This window comes from Rhinatrema bivittatum, chromosome 6 (assembly GCF_901001135.1).
Source record: "Rhinatrema bivittatum chromosome 6, aRhiBiv1.1, whole genome shotgun sequence".
NCBI classification, from domain to species: domain Eukaryota; kingdom Metazoa; phylum Chordata; class Amphibia; order Gymnophiona; family Rhinatrematidae; genus Rhinatrema; species Rhinatrema bivittatum.
Window position 1 is genome coordinate 329,495,389 of NC_042620.1, and position 22,575 is coordinate 329,517,963.

The 22,575-nt window shown below is 39.7% G+C and overlaps 1 protein-coding gene across 5 annotated transcripts in view; it reads left to right on the forward strand.

Annotated features, from left to right (window-relative positions):
* RLIM (ring finger protein, LIM domain interacting) overlaps window positions 1-21,498 on the forward strand; it is a 30,137-nt gene extending 8,639 nt beyond the window's left edge. For 4 of the 5 annotated variants that reach the window (XM_029607669.1, XM_029607667.1, XM_029607670.1 and 1 more), the window contains 3 exons: window positions 13,880-14,072; window positions 14,963-15,046; window positions 16,987-21,358. In XM_029607669.1, the coding sequence (XP_029463529.1) occupies window positions 13,904-14,072; window positions 14,963-15,046; window positions 16,987-18,608 (1,875 nt within the window). In that variant the 5' untranslated portion in view covers window positions 13,880-13,903 and the 3' untranslated portion in view covers window positions 18,609-21,358. Of the gene's footprint in view, window positions 1-13,879; window positions 14,073-14,962; window positions 15,047-16,986 lie in introns of all 5 variants that reach the window. The other variant, XM_029607671.1, reaches the window with a different exon arrangement.
* Window positions 21,499-22,575: the final 1,077 nt, after the last annotated feature.

The following is a 22,575-nucleotide window of genomic DNA, read 5'->3' on the forward strand; positions in this document are numbered from 1 at the left end:
AGACAAATTATCATTCGAAGGTATGATAGGAAAGGGGTTTGGACAAATTCCTGGAGGAAAAGAGCATAAACAATTATTAGCCAGCTGCACTTGGGAAAATTCATTGCTTATCCCTGGGAGTAACAGGGATCTACTTTATGGAATCTGCCAATTACTTGTGTCTTGGATTGACCACTGTGGGAGACAGGATGCTGGGCTCGATGGACCTTTGGTCTGATACAGCATGGCATATCTTATATGTTCTGGATTATTTTAAAGAGAGCAGTTGTCTAGGTCAGTTGGAACCAACATATAGTGGGCTATGGTGCTGTAAGCCATCACTTTGAACTAGGTTGGGTTTTCCTCTTTTCTAAACCTCCTACTGTGTTAGCCCAGCCATAGTAGTGACAATCCTCAGAGCCATAGACCACAGATCCATCCAGAACGGTAAATGCGTATTTGAGTCTGACCAATAGGTGTCATAATTGTGCTAACTGGTACATCCTCCCTTATTCCCCACCTCACTGGGTACTGTAAACGCGGCCTCCCCAGTTGGCCTGAGGTACAGAAACCAGGCTACTTCATGGCAGTTTGCGCTCTGTATTCTGCCGACTTTACTTGTAGAATTTTTAAAAATGTGATGCTTTCAGTGATTTTTCTGCAAGTATTTCTTTTCTTGATGTTTTAAAGATCCATGCTCTTTTGGAAAAGAAAACCCAGCTGCAGTTGGCTTTTCTCCCCATCCATGTTTGTTTGCATCATTTGATCTTTAAAATCAGCAAACAGGAAATGATCGAGAGCAATTTGCGATATAATATTCTCCCCATTGATAACTGTTGGTGATTGAAATTAGTTTATGCGTTTTTTCTTTGATCAGAACTTAAATTGTCGAGCAAGATGTAATTGCATTTTGTGACAAGTTAGTGAAGCTTTGCAATTTCTTCTGTACAGAAATGTACATACATCATTTTAAAAATATATATATTATAATGCATAATTGCCTAAAAACATAAACAATATATTAAACAGCCAGGAAAATAAAAGAATGTAAAAAGGAAGAGGAAAAAGCCTGCTGCATTTACCCTCCCTCAAACGTCTCCTAGTAAGAACTTCTACTATCTCTTTAACAGGCCGATACAGTAAAAGTCGTGGGAGAGCACCCACACAGGCTACCCTCCTGTGTGCGCGATTCAGTAAATTAATTTATTTAAATTAGGGCCCGTGGTAAAAAGAGGCACTAGGGACACTAGCGCGTCTCTAGCATCTCTTTTTTGACAGGAGCGGCGGCTGTCAGTGAGTTTGATGGCCGACGCTCAATTTTGCCGGCGTCGGTTCTCAAACCCGCTGACAGCCATGAGTTCGGAAACCGGACGCCAGCAAAATTGAGCGACCGGTTTTCAACCCGCAAGCTGTAGGCTGATTTTGAATTTTATTTTAAATTTATTTTGAATTATTTTTTACTTTTGGGACCTCCGACTTTAATATCGCCATGATATTAAGTCGGAGGGTGTACGGAAAAGCAGTTTTTACTGCTTTTCTGTACACTTCCCCGGTGCCGGCAGAAATTAACGCCTACCTTTGGGTAGGCGCTAATTTCTGAAAGTAAAATGTGCGGCTTGGCAGCACATTTTGCTTTCTGAATCGCGCGGGAATAACTAATAGGGCCATCAAAATGCATTTGCATGTTGCGGGCGCTATTAGTTTCGGGGGGGGGGGGGTTGGCAGCGTGTTTTCGACGTGCTGTTATCCCTTACTGAATAAGGGGTAAAGCTAGCGAGTCGAAAACGCCTGAAAGTTAGTCTACCCTTCCTTTCAACTATCCTTAAAAGGAAACAAATAAGACTTGACCACCACCTGAAATTTCAAATAACTGAGCTAATTTCTTATCACAGGCAGACTTTGCTATACACGGGGAGCAATAGCTTGTTTTGAATCTCGGCTATTTCTAAATTTAAATCCATATGAAAACTCTAGCTATGCAGTTTGTGAAGTATGGAGTACACATCTAGGATTGGGCCATGACAATTTAGATAAATAATTGGGATCATTTAAAATTAGGCAGTGGAAGATTAACATCAATTTGTTTTGCTCTCTTCGCTACCAGAAGCCAATGTAAAGAAGATAATAGAGGTGACACCCTATCCCTCCAAGTTTTACCACATTCAAGCCTAGCTGCACTGTTCTCTATCAGTTTTAATTTCCTTACTAAGCAACTTGTTAAACCTACTAACAGACTGTTGCAAAAATCCAAAACCCCCATCGCTAGTGTGTAATACTGAGATTTTTACAGCTCCAATATCTAAATATGGCTTCAACTGATGTATTCTTTTCAGCTGTAAATAAGATTTCCTGTAAGTCTGATTCACAAAATCCTCCATAGAATAAGCTGAATACACAATACTACATCTCTTGTCTGGGCCAAGATTTTCCTTTCACACTGTTCTACTAAAGGCTTTATTGATGATAAAGGATTTGGGAAAATATGCTTTATATCCAAAATCTGTTTTTCTTATATAGGATCAAGCAACTATCTTGCAACCAGCCTGAAATATTGTCCAAATATACATTTACTTAGCATATGGCCTCTTCCAAATCTTGTTCCACTACCAACAGGAACTGGATACCTGAAAATATTAAAAAGTGTGACAAGCAAGAGCCTTGGGGCATCCCCATCCTGATCAAATTGTGAACACTGCTCCTCTATTTGGTTCTATTATTTAGAAAGGGTGAAATCCAACTAATCATATTACCATTCAAACCAATTTGTCGGCATCTGTCCTCTAAGATCTCATAATTAACCAAATCAGTGGCACTGGATAAGTCTAACATAACTGATTTCCCAGTAACTAATTGATGTGAAACATCATCTACCAAAGATGATTATTTAAAAGATTTTTATGCTGCATGTAATCCAAAATTCAAAGTGGTGTGCATGCCAAAAACATACATATTTAAAACAGCAACATAACCAAATGCAGATTACAAAGACAAAACAAAGTAGTCTATCCCCAAAGTAATATCCATTTCCTTTAAAAATCATCATACATTCCCCAAAAGAACAGCAGCTTATTTCTCATGCAGAGAAAAAAGTTATTAGCCTGCGAAACCATGTCTTAAGTAATGTTTTTAAAGTTTTTGTGACGTAGTTATCCGAAGTCACTTGAGTAAAGAGTGCCAAAGAACTGGGCCGGCAAAAAAGAATACTTTATCGGCATATGACCATCAAGCAAACCTGGCGAGAGGAAAGAATGTCTAATAAGCCCCTTTGGGAGGATCTGATTAACCTAGTTGGATTATAAATATGCATCATTGTAGTCATCCAAGGAGAGCTGTTCTCACTTAACATTTTATGAACCAAAACAACAGTTTTGTATTTAATGCACGATTCTTTTGGAAGCCAGTGAAGATTAGATCGTACTGGTATAATGTGCATCCTCAAGCCTTGACTGCTGATTACTCAGGCAACGTCATTTTGTAACAACTGAAGTACTCTGTGTCGGGCCGATACAGTAAAATCGCGGGAGAGCGGGGGGGCGCACAGGCCACTCTCCTGTGCGCGCGATACAGTATTTTAATTTATTTAAATTAGGCCCGGTGGTAAAAAGAGGCGCTAGGGACACTACCGCATCCCTAGCGCCTCTTTTTTGACGGAAGTGGTGACTGTCAGCGGGTTTGACAGCCGACGCTCAATTTTGCCGGCGTTGGTTCTCGAGCCCGCTGACAGCCACGGGTTCGGAAACCGGACGCCGGCAAAATTGAGCATCCGGTTTTCAACCCGCCAGCCGCGGGCCCATTTAAAAAAATTTTTTTTTAAATTATTTTTTACTTTTTTAAACTTTTGGGACCTCCGACTTAATATCACCATGATATTAAGTCGGAGGATGCACAGAAAAGCAGTTTTTACTGCTTTTCTGTGCACTTTTCCGGTGCCCGGAGAAATTGGCGCCTACCTTTTGGGTAGGCGCCAATTTCTGAAAGTAAAATGTGCGGCTTGGCTGCACATTTTACTTTTTGTAACGCGCAGGAATACCTAATACGGCCATCAACATGCATTTGCATGTTGCGGGCGCTATTAGGTTCGGGGGGGTTGGACGAGCGTTTTGGACGCACTATTACCCGTTACTGAATTAAGGGGTAAAGCTAGCGTGTCCAAAATGCGCGTTCAAATGCCGGCTAACAGTGCGCGCCGTCGGAACGCTATACGTTCCGTATCGGCCCGAGTGTTTGCTGGCATTCCAGTAAGAATCAAATTACAATACTCAATACTTGAGAATAAAGCCTGCAAAATAAAGCTAAAGTCTGAGGAGTCCAGTAAGGGTTTTAATCTCCATGGAAGTTTCAGCTTGGAACAGCCAGCCTTTTCAATAGTTTTAACATATTCACATATAGTTAAGTTAGAATCCAGAGTCACTGCCAAGCTTTTTACCTGCAAAGAAATCCACAAGCTAATATCAGATTTTATCATAGAAGGTAATGGAGAAATACTAGGTCTTCGCAGGACAATAACTTCAATCTTATTTAGGTTCAAGACCATGTGGTTATGAGAGTAGTTGCTTTACAGACCATGATTTAAAACTGGAGTAAAGAATTGTATATCATCTGCATACAAGCCCAGCAAGCAGCCAAAACTAGATATTAAATAATGTGATGGACAGTATGGATCCCTGAGGTACTCTTGATGATAGTCTGCCAGTTAGAAGTACAGGCTTCAATTCTGCTTTGTTGAAATTGCTTAAGCAAATAAGATCTGAACCACTCAAAGACTCTACCAGAAATGCCACACCCCCTCAGACAAAAAAGCAGTATCTGATGGTCGAGTGTGTCAGAGGTCGCAGATATATCAAGCAGAGATAATACAAAACTTTACCGTTATCAAAACCCCCTTCTAAACATGTCTTCATTTGAAATTAATAGTGTCTCATTACTCAGGGACTTACGGAACCCAAATTGGAACTGATCCAAGATCTCATGATCTTGAATGAAAGTTGAGTTGATGAAAAACAGCAGATTTGATCACTTTTGAAAGAAACAGCAAAGAAGATATTGGGTGATAGTTTGAAACCTCTGCTGGATCAAGGCCTGGCTCTTTTAGGAATGGTTTGATAGAGGCTTGTTTTAACAGTGGTTATACCCTTTCTAATCTGATCATAGGAGAAAGATCTTTCAAAGCCTCTAGTACTGCTGTGGCATAAGGATTAAGTGGGCAAAAAGCAGGATTCAATTTAGAAATCTGATTAATTTCAGCCTCTGAAGCTGTAGTAAGCTTTATCCCATTTTGTTTGAATATTTTTAGGAAAAATCATCGACCAGCTAGATAGTCCAGAAAATTTCCCACAGATCTTGACAATCTTATCATGAAAAAATGACAGTTATTACTAGATGGTGTAGGATCATGAAAATTATTTACCACTGATCCATTTGCTGAATGAGTGAACCTTTCAACAGATTTAAAAAGCTCATGAGGGTTGCTTCATGCCAATTGAAAATGTGAGTCATAATATTTAACACTGTCATTCTGAATAGCTCCATTTTATGTCTATAGGTTCCAAGAGACTCTTGTGTGTGTGTGATACTGCCACTAGTGTTACTCCAATTTACATAAGGAACGCCTAGTATTACCAAGCTCCTCTGAATACCAAGGGACAAATTTTAGGCAGCGTGCCTTAACCTGTCGCATAGGAACCAAATCATCAAGTACCTGTATTTATCTTAGAATACCATAAATCGACAACTACTTTCGTGTTTTAAGGATTAAATTCAGATATAGCTGGTGGTGTTAAATCTCTCGGTTGATCAATGTCGTTATGTCCCTTTTTTTTTTTTTAAAGCTTCAACTTAGGTGAGACTCGAAAATTATTTCATTTGTAGAGTAAGAGACCATAAATAAGTAGTGAATAGACCAGGGAACGACCTTAGAGCAAAGGTTAGGGAGAAACCTGATGATAAGCTGCTATTTACAAAAATCAGATCCAAGGTATGACCTAACTTGTGGGTGAGAGAGTGGACATTTTGCTCCCACTTAAGTGAGGCCATTGCATCAAGGAACTGTTTACATACTAAAAAGGGGAGAGACATCAGCATGTATTTTGTTTATTGACCTTTGATATTCCACTTTTTACCATAAAATGTCTCAAAGCAGATTACAATAAATTTAAAGTAGGTTATAATGTTATATCAACAGACAAATATTGGTTGAGCATCTATATATTTAAAGACAGATTCATAGTTAGGATACTTTGTTGCTGTAGAAATAGGAATAATACTGTGATAACTAGGCTGTTGGACAGGAAGTCTCGATTGGGAATGCTTGATTAAAAAGCCATGCTTTAGTTTTTCCTGAAGGTGAGATAGGTGGCCACCAAGCATAGGGATAATGGAAGCAAGTCCCAGATCTTTGGTGTGTTGAAGATAGCCAGAAGTCTGATGCAGAACAGTCTAGCAGAGGCCAGAGGCGGGGTAGAAAGTAGAGCCAGTTGGGAAGAAATTAGTTTTCTTGGGGGCATAAGGGCGAAGATTATTGCAAGAAAGATTCTGGGGCCTGCCTAATTCATGCACTTGAAGACGAAGCACAGTTTTGAACTTGATCCTTCTCTCTATTGATAGCCAGTGTAGCTGAGAGAGAATAATAGGCTTTATGTGGTCAGATGCCTTTCCTTGTACTAGGATTCTTGCTGCTATATTATGTAGGAGCTGGAGGCATTTTGAACTGTAGAGGGGGGATGCCATTGAAGAAAGAATAGCAGTAGTTTATTTTGCTGGTGATTTAATGCATGGATTTACTATAGCCAGATTGTGTTTGTCTAGGTAGTTTCGTAGTTGGTGGATCTCTACGCAAATGCATGAATGAGATTTTTGCTACTTTGAGATGTGCATTTCCATACTGATATTTTGATCAAGTAGGTTTGCTAAGCTTCGTACTGATTCTTTGGGATATAACAGAATGTCTAATGGGTAGTTTGGTGACAGTAAGGGATGACTTTGCCAGTTAATCCAGAGAAATCTTGATTTTGAGTTTCTGGTTGCTGAACCATTTGTGCCACTGACATAAAACAGTTACAGGCCGATACAGTAAAAATCGCGGGAAAGTGCCCACTCTCCTGTGCGCGCGATTCAGTAAATTTAATTTATTTAAATTAGGGCCCATGGTAAAAAGAGGTGCTAGGGACACTAGCGCGTCCCTAGTGTCTCTTTTTGGACAGGAGAGGCGGCTGTCAGCGAGTTTGACAGCTGACGCTCAATTTTGCTGGCGTCTGTTCTCAAACCCGCTGACAGCCATGGGTTCGGAAGCCGGACGCCGGCAAAATGAAGCGTCCGGGTTTCTCGCGGGCTGATTTCAAATTTTTTTATTTATTATTTTTTTTAAACTTTCGGGACCTCCGACTTAATATCGCCAGAAAAGCAGTTTTTATTGCTTTTCTGTGCACTTTCCCGGCGCCGAGAGAAATTAATGCCTACCTTTGGGCTGCACATCTTAATTTCTGAATCGTACGGGCATAACTAATAGGGCCATCAACATGCATTTGCATGTTGCGGGTGCTCTTAGTTTCGGGGAGGGGGGGGGCGGGTTGGACGCCCGTTTTCGGCGTGCTATTACCCCTTACTGAGTAAGGGGTAAAGCTAGCGCGTCAAAAACGCGCGTCCAAATGCGGGTTAATGGTGCGCTCCGCCAGAGCGCACTGTACTGTATCGGCCCGTTAGTGAGATTAGAAATGGAGGGTGATTTGTTAGTTCCAATTTTGACACAGCTCCCTATATTTAGGCTTGCCTGCCTCCATGCTGAGACCATTCAGATTATACAGAATGCGGCAGCCTGGGTACTAACTAATGAGAGAACATATCACTCCCATTTTAAAATCTCTCCACTGGTTGCCAGTACTGTAGAGAGTTAATTACAAGATTAGCACGTTGGTTCATAAAGCTATTCTTTCTGATGCAGTCTGTGTTAAATTCTCATTTGAGTAAACCATCCTCAAAGACTCTTGTGCTTTGCTGATTCTGGCCTGCTTGATCTTCTTTCTATTCAAAAGTCAAGATTAGGTGAGGTGTGTGATCATTCCTTCTCAATTGCAGGTCTCAGTTTGTGAAACTAATTTACCACCTCCTGCCCTAAATTATTTAAAGCACAGTTGAAAACCTGTTTCTTTTATTTCTTTCATTTATTGTTCTTAATATCCCACGTGTTAAGCATGTTACTCCAAGCGATGTTATCAAAGTATGTTCTTCCCGCTTGCTTATCCAGAGAACTAGACATTATCCTCTCAGTAGTCTTGTATTTTTCCCCTCATAAATGGGTCTTCTGGGCTATGTTACCAGTAACTTTGTTTTTATGACTATTAATGTAATGTTCTTCACTGATTATGTATGTTTTTATTGTAATGTGCTGTGAATTATGAAGCAACTGGGATATACATTTTTTTAAAAATAGTTTGTCATCCGTAAAATGATGATACACAGTGTTGAAGGCTTGGATGAGGTCGCACATCGGATGGATGTAAATGTTTAAAAGAATTGGGGAGAAGATTGGGACTTGGGGGATTCCACACATGAGAGCTTGAGGTTTTGAGGGTTTATTGGTCCAAGTGCCAAAATGGGTTCTGTTAGAGAGAGGATTCGAACCAGTTTAGGGCAGTACCTTCAGTGCCAATTTTGTGTAAGCGCTGGATCAGAAGTTGGTGGTCAACTGTTTAAGGCAGAAGAGAGATCTAGAAATATGAGGAGGGAATCACCACCTTGATCACTGCAAGTGGATGCTATTAGTAATGGCCAGTAGAACAGATTCATTTCCATTGCTTTTCCTAAAGCCGAATTGTTGATAGTATAAAATGTTGCTTTCCTGGAGAGAGTTGAGGATTTGGAGATAAGCTGCTTTTTCTTTTAGCTTAGACGGGAAGGGAAGGTGAGAGTTGTCTAATATTTTTTTTTTATCTGACCCTGGTTTCCTTGGAATCACTTTGATTTGCACTTTTGAGTGAGTGAGGGGGAAGGTGCCTTGAGATAGGATGGAATTTACAAAGCTTCAGCTTGCAGATGAATCTAGATGGAATGGGATCTAGTGGACTTGGATTGACTGATTTTTGGGAGAATCTTCTCCATCTCTTGTGGGGGTGACTTTCCTGAAGTCAGTGACTACAGTTTGACTGAGGTTTGGTGGGAGGTAGTATTTGTTTGGGAGAATTAATGCATTGATTGGTGAAATTGAGGAGGGAAGGGCATCTAGGGAAGATCTAATTTTTTGGATTTTTTTTCTGTGGAGAATTGAGCAGAGTCTTCTGCTAAAAGATCATGAGTGGCAGTGGTGGGTGTTTGAGCTTCAGCTTCAAAGAGTTTGCTCAGGTGGTTCATTGCTAATTTGAGTTGTTTAGAAATTCTTTTTTTTTTTTTTTTTTTTTTTTTGCTTGATGGATGGCCGCTTTGTACTTTTTGGAGTGTTCTTTGCAGACCTAATTGTTGGTATATTTCTTTTATGTATACCAAGCCCATACAAGTTGTCAAGATTGTTGCTTGAGTAGGTAGAGACCTTTGTGGAACCAAGGAATATTTCGGACAGTTTTGTTGGGATTGGCTTGAGAGATGCTAGTGTCTTAATGGCAGAAGTAAATGTCTCATTCCACTGCTGAACTAGTATTACAGGCTGGTCTGAAGTGTTGATGGTAATTGGTATTCTTAAGTGTTCTCTTAGGGGATCACTGTGGACAAGTTTCTGGATGGAGGTCATGGTGTTTGGATAATAGGTATTTGACTAGAGTTTTGTAAGGTGATCCGGGTCAGGTTGTGGTCTGACTAGGAGATAGGAATCACTGATAATGAAGTTAGATCTAGTTAGATATTGAAAGCATGGAAAACCACTTTTCTATTTGTCAATTAATAGCTGCCCAAAGAGTGGGGAGCAATTAGCTGACAATAAACATGGTGAACAGCATGTAAGACATAAACTAAAGGTTTTTAAGGACAACATTCAATTCCAAGACTATTCAATTCCATAATTTTCATATGATGCCTTAAAGGAGCTCTTATAAATAATAGCCAAATCTTTTTTTTTTTTTTTGCTGTGTGCTTGTGAAACTATGAAATAGGAGAGCGAGCAAATCTAATTAGCAAAGAAAGTCAGGTTTCTCGGATTGTAACAAGTCTGAAAATACTGCAGTTTTCTTTCCAACAAACTGCACATTTAGCAATAAGATCTTATAAAAAGATCGAGTTTCAGATTTCAGTGATATCTTATCTTATACAAAATTGGCTTTAAATTAGCAGGGTGGTATATTTTAGGTCACCATATCTACCCCGGCCAATTAATACAGGAATTCTGTTATAATAATCCTGACTCAGTGATGTACTTGCATATGCAGAAGCTGGTCCGACAGAGGTAACATAATAAAGACATTTAAATGAGATTGCCGTACCCATGTGCATCGAGCTCCTTCATGTGCACAACGGAGTGTGCACCACCCCACACCCTCTGCTGGCTCTTCACCTCTCTCCCCTCCCAAAACCGGTGACATTACTGGGGGAGGGGTAGAATAGACTGGAGCTAGTGGAGTAGATGCTTGTATATGAGGATTTAGGAGCACAGGGTTTTTGGAAGGTTATAGAGCTTATAGAAAGACATGGTTTAATGGAACACAGTCAACATGGATTTACCCAAGGGAAGTCTTGCCTAACAAATCTTCATTTTTTTGAAGGGGTTAATAAACATGTGGATAAAGGAGAACCGGTAGATGTAGTGTATTTGGATTTTCAGAAGGTGCTTGACAAAGTCCCTCATGAGAGGCTTCTAAGAGAACTAAAAAGTCATGGGATAGGAGCGATGTCCTTTCGTGGATTACAAACTTGTCAAAAGATGGAAACAGAGAGTAGGATTAAATGGTCAATTTTCTCAGTGGAAAAGGATAAACAGTGGAGTGTCTCAGGGATCTGTACTTGGACCATTTTTTTTCCCCAATATATTTATAAATGATCTGGAAAGGAATATGACAAATGAGGTTATCAAATTTGCGGATGTTACAAAATTATTCAGAGTAGTTGAATCACAAGCGGATTGTGATACATTACAGGAGGACCTTGCAAGACTGGAAGATTGGGCAGCCAAATGGCAGATGAAATTTAATGTGGACAAGTGCAAGGTGTTGCATATAGGGAAAAATAACCCTTGCTGTAGTTACACAATGTTAGGTTCCATATTAGGAGCTATCACCCAGGAAAAGGATCTAGGCCATCATAGTGGATAATACTTTGAAATCATCAGCTTAGTGTGCTGCAGCAGTCAAAAAAGAAACAGAATGTTAGGAATTATTAGGAAGGGAATGGTTAATAAAACGGAAAATGTCACAATGCCTCTGTATCGCTCCATGGTAAGATCACATCTTGAATATTGTGTACAGTTCTGTTCGCCGCATCTCAAAAAAGATATAGTTGCGATGGAGAAAGTAATGAGAAGGGCAACCAAAATGATAAAGGGGATGGAACAGCTCCCCTATGAGGAAAGGCTGAAGAGGTTAGGACTGTTCAGCTTGGAGAAGAAATGGCTGAGGGGGAATATGATAGATATCTTTAAGATCAAGAGAGGTCTTGAACAGGTAGATGGGAATATATTTACACTTTCGGATAATAGAAGGACTAGGGGGCATTCCATGAAGTTAGCAAGTAGTACATTTAAGCCTAATCGGAGAAAATTCTTTTCACTCAACGCACAATTAAGCTCTGGAATTTGTTGCTAGAGGATGTGGTTAGTGCAGTTAGTGTAGCTGGGTTCAAAAAAGGTTTGGATAAGTTCTTGGAGGAGAAGTCCATTAACTGCTATTAATCAAGTTTACTTGGGGAATAGCCACTGCTATTAATTGCATCAGTAGCATGGGATCTTCGTAGTGTTTGGGTAATTGCCAGGTTCTTGTGGCCTGGTTTGGCCCCTGTTGAAAACAGGATGCTGGGCTTGATTTGACCCAGCATGGCAATTTCTTATGTTCTTATGATGTGTTTATAGGATGGGCTTTTATTGATACATGGCCATTTCAAGGGCTGCATAGAGGAATAACCAGTAAGAAAAAGGAGGTGATAATCCCCTTGTTGTACAGGTCCTTGGTGAGGACTCACCTGCAGTATTCAGTTCTGGAGACTGTATCTTAAAATCGACAGAGACAGGATGGAGGTGGTACAGAGAAGGGCGACAAAAATGGTGGGGGATCTCCATCAAATGACTTATGAGGAGAGGTTGAAGGACCTAAATATGTATATCCTGGAGGAGAGGAGGTGCAGGGGAGATAGGATACACATTAGATAAACCTTCATTGGAAAGAAATCAGTAGAACTAGGGGTCACGGAATAAAACTTCAGGGAGGATGACTCAGAACCAAAGTCAGGAAATATTTCTTCACGTGAGAGGTGGTGGAAGCCTAGAAAGCCCTTCCGGAGGAGGTAGTGAAGACAAAAACGGTGAAAAATTTCAAAGGGATGCCTAAAGGCTAGAGGATGGAAATGAGGAAAAGAGCGCATGACGGTAACTTGCTGGTGTCTCGGTTACTACCGTTAACCAACAAGCCTTCATACTGTTGATGCAACTCATTATTGCTGTCTGCTTTAACGACAGGGGGAAAAGGGGAATTAGTTTCGGACAGCAACCAACAAGGACATACATTTTACGATCAGGGAAAACAAGCATGGAGGTAACTTGCTGATACAGCTGTTACTACCCTTAACCAATAAGCCTTATACTTGTGATGTAACTCCAACATTGCTCTCTGCTTCATCGGCAAGAGAAAATGGGGAGTTGGACTTATACAGCAACCAACAAGGGCCCTGACTTTAATAATGGTTTGGGGGTAACTTGTATGGCACAGCAGTTGCCACCCCCTGATGATACCTTTATGGGGGAAACCTGTTTGGCGTGACTGGGCTACCATAAGCTTGCTGGGCAAACTGGATGGACCACTTGGTCCTTTTCTGCTGTCATTTTTATGTTTCTATATATGTTTTTTAGGGTATGTCAAGATTTAGAGAGTACTTCTCAGTATCTGAGCATTTTGGGGAAATATATTGTATGGTTCAAAGTATATGGGTTCTTTGGGTACCACAAGTATGCGAGCACACTGGGGTTTCTTGCAAACACAGACATTGTGGATCTTTAGGAGAGAACTAATATTATGTAGGTAGCTTGGTGCAAAAACATCTTTAGAAAATTGAGGATGAATAGTTTTTAACGTCCTGCTTTTTCAGTTTTATATCTTGATTTCTTCAATTTATGTATGCTGCATGCATGTTTTAGTTGTTATAGGTGAAGGTTTTAGTGTCATGAGTAACTCATTTTTTTAAAATAACATGTTAAACTAATAGCTCAGGTTTTAAGAGTCTGTTAAAAGCATAACTTGGTGAACTTTCAATAAGGCCATTTGAGAAATGTTTACCAAAATATTTAATATACTTTACAGGTTTATGCCATTCTAGTTTCCATTAAAATATAATTAAGAGTACAACATTCAGACACATATTTTTAGGTAAAACAAAATTCTGTACATCAAGAACCTGCCAGGGCACAAAGGCTGTAACAGTGAGAAACTTCTTCTAACAAAAGAAATACCTAAGCATTTCAATTTCCAGTTTTAGCCTCATTAGAAGAGCAATACCTTCAACTGGGCACCTCGGAGGCAAATTTTCATTTAGAGATAATCGGCAACATAAACGAGCAAATTCCTCTCTACCCTGTAAAACATTGTAATTCTGGCCATTTAGTGTTTTCTATGAATACAGATCTTTTTTCATCCTAATGTTCGGACGATGGCCTGCCTCCCTAGGAACCAGATGCTCTCAGTGGATCTGTTGTTTTTCTAACAATATACTTAACTGTATGGGGCAAAGAATGCTGTCTGAATAAGTGCATATTTATCATGTTCCGTTTCTTTCCCCCTTTTAGATAAGTTTCACTTTTTCCATAGACATGGAAAGTGCAGATTCTAACGATAAGGGGAGTACTGATCAGTCAGAAGCTCAACGTCGAAGCCAGCTGGATCGATTAGATCGAGAAGAAGCTTTTTATCAGTTTGTGAATAATCTGAGTGAGGAGGACTACAGGCTTATGAGAGATAACAATTTGCTGGGTACCCCGGGTACGTTACTAGGACCATAATGATGTTTATATTTTAGGGGATGTTTGATACTGTGGCACATATTTGGGCAGTGGACCTTCAGGGATAATCTTTTTATAATTGAAAAGCTGATGAGCTGTAAAAATTAATTACAGAAATATTCTAGAAATACATAAATGTGGACCGATGCTTCATTTGTAGAAGGAAATTAGTTGAGATGTTTTATAAATGTCATTTTTACTTATAAAACTAACTTTTGAAGACCTCGTAGGCAGGACAGTGTTGCTTGGAAGAATCCTTTCCTCATAAGTTTCCAGTAGTTTACTTTTAGTGACAGTATCTCATCGCCAAAATTCACTGCAGCACTGCAAGTGGCGCAAATCTAAATTGTCACCGTTTTGAGTGCTGAGGAAAGGGACACATTGTCAATATTGACATAACTATTTATTAGAGGAGAAGGAATTATTTGCTTGCTAATTAGCGGAGGTCGTTTAATGGCCACTGCCAGGATTTGTGGCTGAGTGGAGGCTCCTTTCTTCTGGAAGAGGACTGTATTTCAAATACAGCCTATTTAATTTCTTGTACATGAAAGGTGCAGAGAATTGTAGAGATGATAGAGAATCATTTTTGGAATTTGCAGTATAGTTGTGCTTAACATAGTACTTTGATTTTCTAATGCCATTTTTCTTTATCTTGTTACTGAACAAAATATCTTAAGTGGGCTTGTAAAATTCCACTTTGCATATTCTAAGTGCAGGTTGAGCAGGGTTATTATATTTTTTTTGTGGGGAAGGAGAGAGATTTAGTTTCTCACTCGAGTTTTTAAAAGAAACTGCTGCCAGGGCAACCTTTTCCTCTTTCCAGGATATTGAAACCCCGTTACGTTTTTATTTTTTTTTTTGTTTATAAAGGCGAGATAACTGAAGAAGAGTTGCTGAGAAGGCTGCACCAAATTAAAGAAGGCCCACCACAACCAAACAGTGATGAGAACAGAGGTACATACTGTATTTGTGAAAGAACCTAACACTAGCGTTCAAGTAAAGACCATAGCTTCTGCTCAGGACTGTGACAAGTTGTGGCTAAAATGGTAAAAAGGTCATTGCTCTGTGTATTTCGAAGTTTAAAGTGAGCTGTTGTCTGAAGTTTGCTGTGAAGTGCAAGTTGGACACATTTCACCTTTAAGCACCTGGCAGTGATTACTTTTTCTATAAACATCAGATCTTAGTTTATAATTTTATGCTTTTATGGTATTTATGTTGTGCACTGACACAGAAAAATGCATCAAATTGGTCACTGTTTTGTTCCAGCACAGTTCATCATAGCTTGGTCTTTGGAAAGCTTGCTGCTATATAGAGAATTAAAATAAGAGGTGTCTAGCTTCTGTCTGTGGCTGCAGTTTCTTAGGGAGGTTATAAAACCCGGGTGCGGGAGTTGCTTCAAAGATGGTTATGCACCTCTCTGGTGTTGACACATTCCTCAGTAAATTACTTATAAACTTACTGATAGTTTATTAGATTTTTTATACCGCCGTATTGGTGTTAGCCTTCACAGCGGTTTACAATATTCAAATTAGAGATAATACAGTAAAACAATTCAATAAAAGATGACAGCTAAAATTAATTAAAAGCAATGATGATCTCCTCTGCATATTTTGTGTTGAGCCTCCATGCTTGGATTTTCTACTCCTTTTTATTATCCCTCGTACTACCTTTACCAAATCTAGCAAACATTTACCCTTCTGTGCTTGTACTCTCCTAGCCACTTGTTTTGCTCTGGAAAACATTATTTCTGACATTTCTATCCTTGTGTTTTCACTTTTGGTTTTTTTTTATTAGCCAATTTACTGTCATATGGTTTCTTTAGTAAATGTTCAGATTTTATTTGTGATAATTTCCTTTTTAGAGACATTTCATCAATGCAATGGGGTAATTTTCCAAAGGATTTAAGCACTTAAAACTGAGTTTTACATGCACAAGAGGGCTTTAGAAAATTGTTACGATATATGCTATTGAATTATAACTGTTTTACATGCATAAGTGAAATGAGCCTTTAAAAACTGCTATTGTAAATTCATATAAATCTTCTTGAAAATTACCCCCAAAGTATTTCCTGTCATTGCTCTGTCTCTGTCTTTTCATCCATATATGTATGCACTGGGGGACCTCTTCAAGAACTGATTTCCTGAAATTTGATAAGTGGGTCTCCTCTTGAACAGGGAGCATTTTTTTACCAAATTTCAGGCAAAATCCAGAGCATGGCAAGAGCACTGGCTGTATGTGCTAGCAGGGCTTGTCTGAGGAGTAAACAGAGACTGCTGTTTATCCACTGCATCAGTACATCTGGGAGCTGATCGGCCACAGCTCCACTACTGCCACAGGTGTGCCTAGTGGCCGCATAATACTGTACAAAGAAAAGAAGGGCAGTTTTGGCCCAATACATGCATCAACAAACTAAAAATCAAAGGGGGCAATAATCAAAAGTTTTTATGTGAGTAAAGATGGTTTAATTATTCTCTGTTCCCCATATGTGGGTAATAGTGGGAGTAGTTGGGTATGGGAATGAAAGTTGTTTTGGAGGTTTCATTTCAGATCTCTGTACATATTTTGCACCTGATCTTATGTACTTTTTGTGCTTGTGCTGTGTGCACAAGTACAAATAGAACACTATTGTTCCGTGTCATAATTTCTTGTGTTAATATATTATATAGAATGTCAGTACTAGAATTTGACATTTTGGCTCTCCGAAAAAAAAAAAAAAAAAGTAAGCATTGTGCTTGTTGGGTAACTTCAGATACTGGCATAGTCAATTCAGATTTTTAAAGTTAAATAGAAGTTAGTGCTTCCTGTCTTCAGAAATGAGGATCCTGTTGGAGAAAGTATAAAAATACTGTGCTGCTCAGTGGTCTAATTTTTGGTAGTTCCTTTTCTTTTGATAGGTGCAGATTCCCCAGAGGATTCTTCTAATGGTGATTCCATCATAGACTGGTTGAATTCAGTCAGACAGACTGGAAATACAACACGAAGCGGACAAAGAGGAAACCAGTCATGGAGGGCAGTGAGCCGGACAAACCCCAACAGCGGTGACTTCAGATTTAGTTTGGAAATAAATGTCAATCGTCCCAATGGGAACCTGAACCCAGAGGCCGAAAATGAACCATCAATGGAGGCCTCTAATGCAGAGGATGTAGAAAATAACAGCCAAAGTGACACTGAGGCGCAAAGGTCTGAATCGCCGCCTACCAGGCAGCCTAGGCCGGAAAGGAGCACCTCTGAGGAATTAATGACCGAAGAGGTTCCTCCATTTAGAGGCCAAAGAAGAGCGAGAAGCAGGAGCCCGGAGCAGAGGAGGACCCGAGCAAGGACTGATAGAAGTAGATCACCTCTTAATCCAGTAACGGAGGTACCTCGCCGAGCTGCTCATAACAACATCTCATCTCAGACTTTTGACCATCCTGTAGTCAGTGAGGCTGAAGGGAGTTCTAGAACTAGACAGCATGTTACATTGTCTCAGACTTTGCATAATAACACTCCAGTAAACGAAGCCGAGGGGAGCTCCAGAACCAGGCAACACGTAACATTAAGGCAGCAGATGACTGGGACAGAGGTACCGACTTCTAACACAGTTCAGCTTTCTGCCCCTGAGACGAGAAACGTTACTCCAGCAACCACTCTGGAAACCACTGGCAGCGGTGAGCCGGCAGCACCAGGGCAGAGGCCTCCAACCATCGTCCTTGACCTTCAGGTTAGAAGAGTTCGTCCAGGAGAATATCGACAGAGGGATAGCATAGCTAACAGGACTCGCTCCAGATCCCAGACACCAAATAACACAGTTACTTATGAAAGTGAGCGTGGTGGATTGAGGCGTACGTTTTCTCGTTCAGAGCGGGCGGGAGTGCGAACTTACGTCAGTACCATCAGAATTCCTATTCGTAGGATCTTAAACACAGGCTTGAGTGAGACTACTTCAGTCGCAATTCAGACTATGCTGAGACAGATAATGACTGGCTTTGGAGAATTAAGTTACTTTATGTATAGCGATAGTGACTCAGACACAGGAGTTCCAGGCCCAGTTCCGAACCCAACTGTAGAAGCTGTAGAGCCTCCAGATGGTGGCAGTAGTAGTAGCTCTAATGGTGAAAGTACAGAAGCCAACCCTGGTGAAGTATATGAAAGTGGTAATGTAGGAGGGTCAACATCTGGTGCCAGACGGGAAAGTCGGAATAGTAGGGGGTCAGTTACCTTTGAAGAAAATGGCTCTCTACCGTTCCTCAGTCTGGCCCAGTTTTTCCTCCTCAATGAAGATGACGACGACCAACCAAGAGGACTCACCAAAGAACAAATTGACAACCTGTCCACTAGGAATTTCGGTGAAAACGATGCCCTGAAAACCTGTAGTGTCTGTATCACGGAATATACAGAAGGTAACAAGCTCCGGAAACTGCCTTGTTCACATGAATACCATGTCCACTGCATTGACCGCTGGTTATCAGAAAATTCCACATGTCCTATTTGCCGCCGTGCAGTCCTAGCTTCTGGCAACAGAGAAAGTGTTGTATGAGCGATGACAGCCAAGGCCGCTGCTGCTGTTACTAGTGATGGGCAATTAAATTATAGCCACCTTTTGAGTGGCACTTTAAGTGGATGGATCCGGCTTAAAGTGAATTTGTTCCTCTTGAAATCTTGCCCCTTCTCCCTCCCCCTCTGGAAACTATTTTAACGTAGAAACTGTAAATGAGGTCCAAAATGTAAAAAAAATAATAATAATTTCAAGATGTCCATGTGCAAGAATTTTTTTTTTTTATTTGCTTAAAGATGAATTTCTACAGATGTATTTTTTTTTTCTCCTTTCACTTTTTTAATAGGATTTGGTGAGTGTGGTTTTCATTTCTTCTCATTGCGTTCTGATCCCTTGAGATTTTGATTATTTCAGCTTTCGCAGTATAAGCTGTTTTGAAGAGAAATCCCAGGCGTGTCAGAACTGCCCTGCCGTGGTTAGGGAAGAGAGGAAGGTGAGGTAGGAAAGGATTATAGTTAGTTGAACCTTGTAAAACAATTGGAAGAACCAGGAAATTAGCCTTTACAGAAACAATTTCACCATGGATCTTCAGATTGGAAATACTTGGATGTGATGTAAATAAGAAATAATACTGACGCCCCTCCCCCCCTCCCCCAATTCCATATTTGTCTTCTGAGCCCATCACTATGGCATGCTGTGCAGGTCGCTGACAGTTTAAATTGGGATATTTATCTTGTTGTGGAAACATAAGAAACATCTATGCTTGTTGAAATTTTAAAAGAAATCACATTTTTTGTTAAAAATGTAAAGCTTTTTTTGTAAAAGCGCAGTACTTTTTCAATGCACTGTTGTACTAATCGTTAAGAATTAAAGGAGAAACCTTACCATGCTTAGAAATATCAGTGCTTTTCATGAGATAGAGCAAGACGCCCACACACACACACAGATAGCAAGTAAAATACCTGTAACTATCCAAGGGAGAGGAGCACATCTGTAATATTTAATTTGTGATCAAAAGCTGCTAACTTGAGGAATAAAGAAAAGTAAAGAGAAAAGTTAAAATTTTTGTTAAAACTGAGAATGAGAGTTTTTAATAGCAAAAACCCAATCATATTTAAAAAAAAAAAAAAAAAGTGTGTGTATATATATATATATATATCTCTGTAGCAGTGTATGCGCCCTCCGAAATTATACATGAAAACCCCTAGAAGAAGCGAGCTGTTTTGAAGACTTTTCTTTGTATGGTAACGGATGTGAATTGAAAGTATGAAGCATGGGCGGAGGAATTCCATCCAGTGAGACTTTCTGCACAGTTTTGTATTAATCTGTATTTTAATAGTTGAAAGAGCTTTACTTAATTTTCAGCAAAAAAAAAATGTTAGCAAGTTGACTGTTTAGAGAGAGAGAGGACTTCTGTGTCCGCTACCAGTGATGTCACAGCACGCCGGCTGTAACTGCTGCGTGTGATTTCAGGATAGGAGAATCAAGGTGTGGCTGTAAATAAGAAATAATGTTATGCACCTTTTACATGCTGTAAATCTGTCTCCAGAGGAATCTGCTGTACAATTTTAAGGCTTCGGATAATGTACTGAGGTACGTTTAAGAGTGCAAATGTTATCAGCTTACCTGGAATGCTGAACATATTTCCTTTGGAAGTATCATAATCTTATGACATTCCCTCTTAAAGCTAGATAAACAAATACAAGGTTTTCTTTGTTTATTTTTTTTAAATTAGATCCTGAGTGCTTCTGGGTTGGTTGTTGATAGTCAAATTTTACAAATTCCTTTGCATTGTAACAATTTAAGTCTGCTATGGAAAATGGTTTTGGGGGGTGTTTTTGTACCTTTGCTGCCATCAACTAAGAAGGGGCTTATATTACATTTTTCTTTTTGTAATTTAACCTAATAGTGGTTTTATTTCCTTGAAAGAATGCAAAAGACTAGCTAAACTATATTGTTTTCCCATCAAGTGGTGCAGGCTAGTCTGATTTCAGTTAACTTAATTTACTGGCAGATACAACATTTCAAACTTAGGAGCAATTTTGTGGTTTGTTTTTGAACCACTTGTGTTCTTGGGGAGTCTGGTTTCTGTAACCTTCCTGTCTGACATCCAGCTACTGCCTTGAGAGCCTTGTATTTTGCTCTTTGCACAAGGCAGGTATCTTCCCCAGTTGACTTTTAACATGGAAAGGTGACAATTATTTGCCAGCCTCTATCTAAAACATCTCATTTTTGTGCCTTTTTAGCTTACTTGTGGCAGTTACATTAAAAGGTTCAGAGTTTGGAGCTGTAACTGTTTTTGATGACATGCTGATATCATGTAATGACCTCAAAGAGGATCCCAATTCTTCTAGAATGGACACAGGATGAGAGAAGAAAAGTATTGTAAGTCTGAAATGCTGTATTAGCTACTGTAATTACCCTTCTTGCTAGCTTGCAGCATTTTATTTCAAAGTTTTTATTACATTTTTGACCTGTTATGTGCGCCTGGTAATTTGTATTCATCGGAGCTAAGTGCTCGTTAGGTTAAACCTGAATCAGTGATGCCACTTCAGAAATTTGTTTAATACACATATGCCGCCTCTTAGCATGTAATTAAAAGTCAGTATTGACTGTGATTGGGTAATGAGCTCTCCAAAGTGTTATAAGCAGAGCAACTTAGGATGCACATGGTTTTATTTTGAATGTTTGGATTTTGATCAGTGAAGCTCCTGAAACAAAAAAAACAAAACAAAACTGTCCTCAGCAGTCTGAATCTTTTCTAAAATATTAAAGCATAATTTGAGTTTTCATCTCTACATATTTTTTCCCTGTGGAATCTGCACAGCCTATATATTATGTGCATGCTAACACTTGTCTTAATCTCAGTAGCACTTACGATGCTGAATGGTTTTATCTGAATTGTGGATAATTAAAATACAAACACAAAGTATTGAGTGATATTTGCTAGTTTTATTTACAGATACCTCAAAGTTTAGCTTTTTTTTTGATAGTTTATTCCTCTTTAATGGGTCTGATTTAGTAAGAAGACTTGGGGGAATGCCCCTGTACCCAGTGGTGTGTCAGATGCTGCAGCAATCTCCTGTGATTTTAAACTGGCGATTCAGAATGAGTGAAATTTTTTTTTTCTGGTTTGCTTACAATTTTACTGTGGTAAATATGGCACTAGACACCCAAGACTGGAAGAAGCTGTTCTCAGTCTGCTGATGTAGTGCGCGCCTAGTACTACACAAAGAGTACTGCCATGTGTGTTGGAGCGCACTGTGTGTGAGGTAAGTGCTTCGGTAGTCATGCCAGCAGTGACATCTTGCAAGAGGTACCTACCTCAGCAGGCACTGAATGACTTAGAGCAAGCACCAGCACTTTTCATATTTTTCGGTATTTGGTAATGTGAGCAATTGGTTTCATGTATGCTGCTGGTCAAATGGCAGTTATCATTGGTTCAATTACCATTTGACCCTGTGGTAGCAGCATACGCTAGCCCAAAGTAGGTCAAGTGATTCGATTGGTTAAACATTTCCAGTGTTTTATAATAAAATAGAAAGGAAACTATTATCTGATGGTTCATGTCTGCAACTCTGAAGTTTAACAAAATCAAGAAACATTTTGGCTTTCGTAAACAACTGCTTTCAATAACAGGCCAGTCCACTAGGGAATACACCTGGAAGTGGACTCTGTTCTCGAAAGCTCACGCCTCGATAAATTGTTTAGTCTATAAGGTGCCACCTACCTTTTTGTCATTTTTGCTACACTAGATTAACATGGCTACCCCTCTGAAGATTTTTATCACTCTTACAGATGTTAATAACATGCTTCTCCCTTCCGGTCCAGTTTGAAAATGTCCTTTGTGATCGTGGCCCAGACTTTCCTGAGTTGAACTCCTGGGACAGCTGTTACCTTAGATGGTAACTTTTAAACGAGCGCGCAGGTGCACATGTGCGCGGCCCACACCTGTTTTATAACAACGTGTGTGTATGCGCTCGAGTTATAAAATAGCCTAACCAAGCGC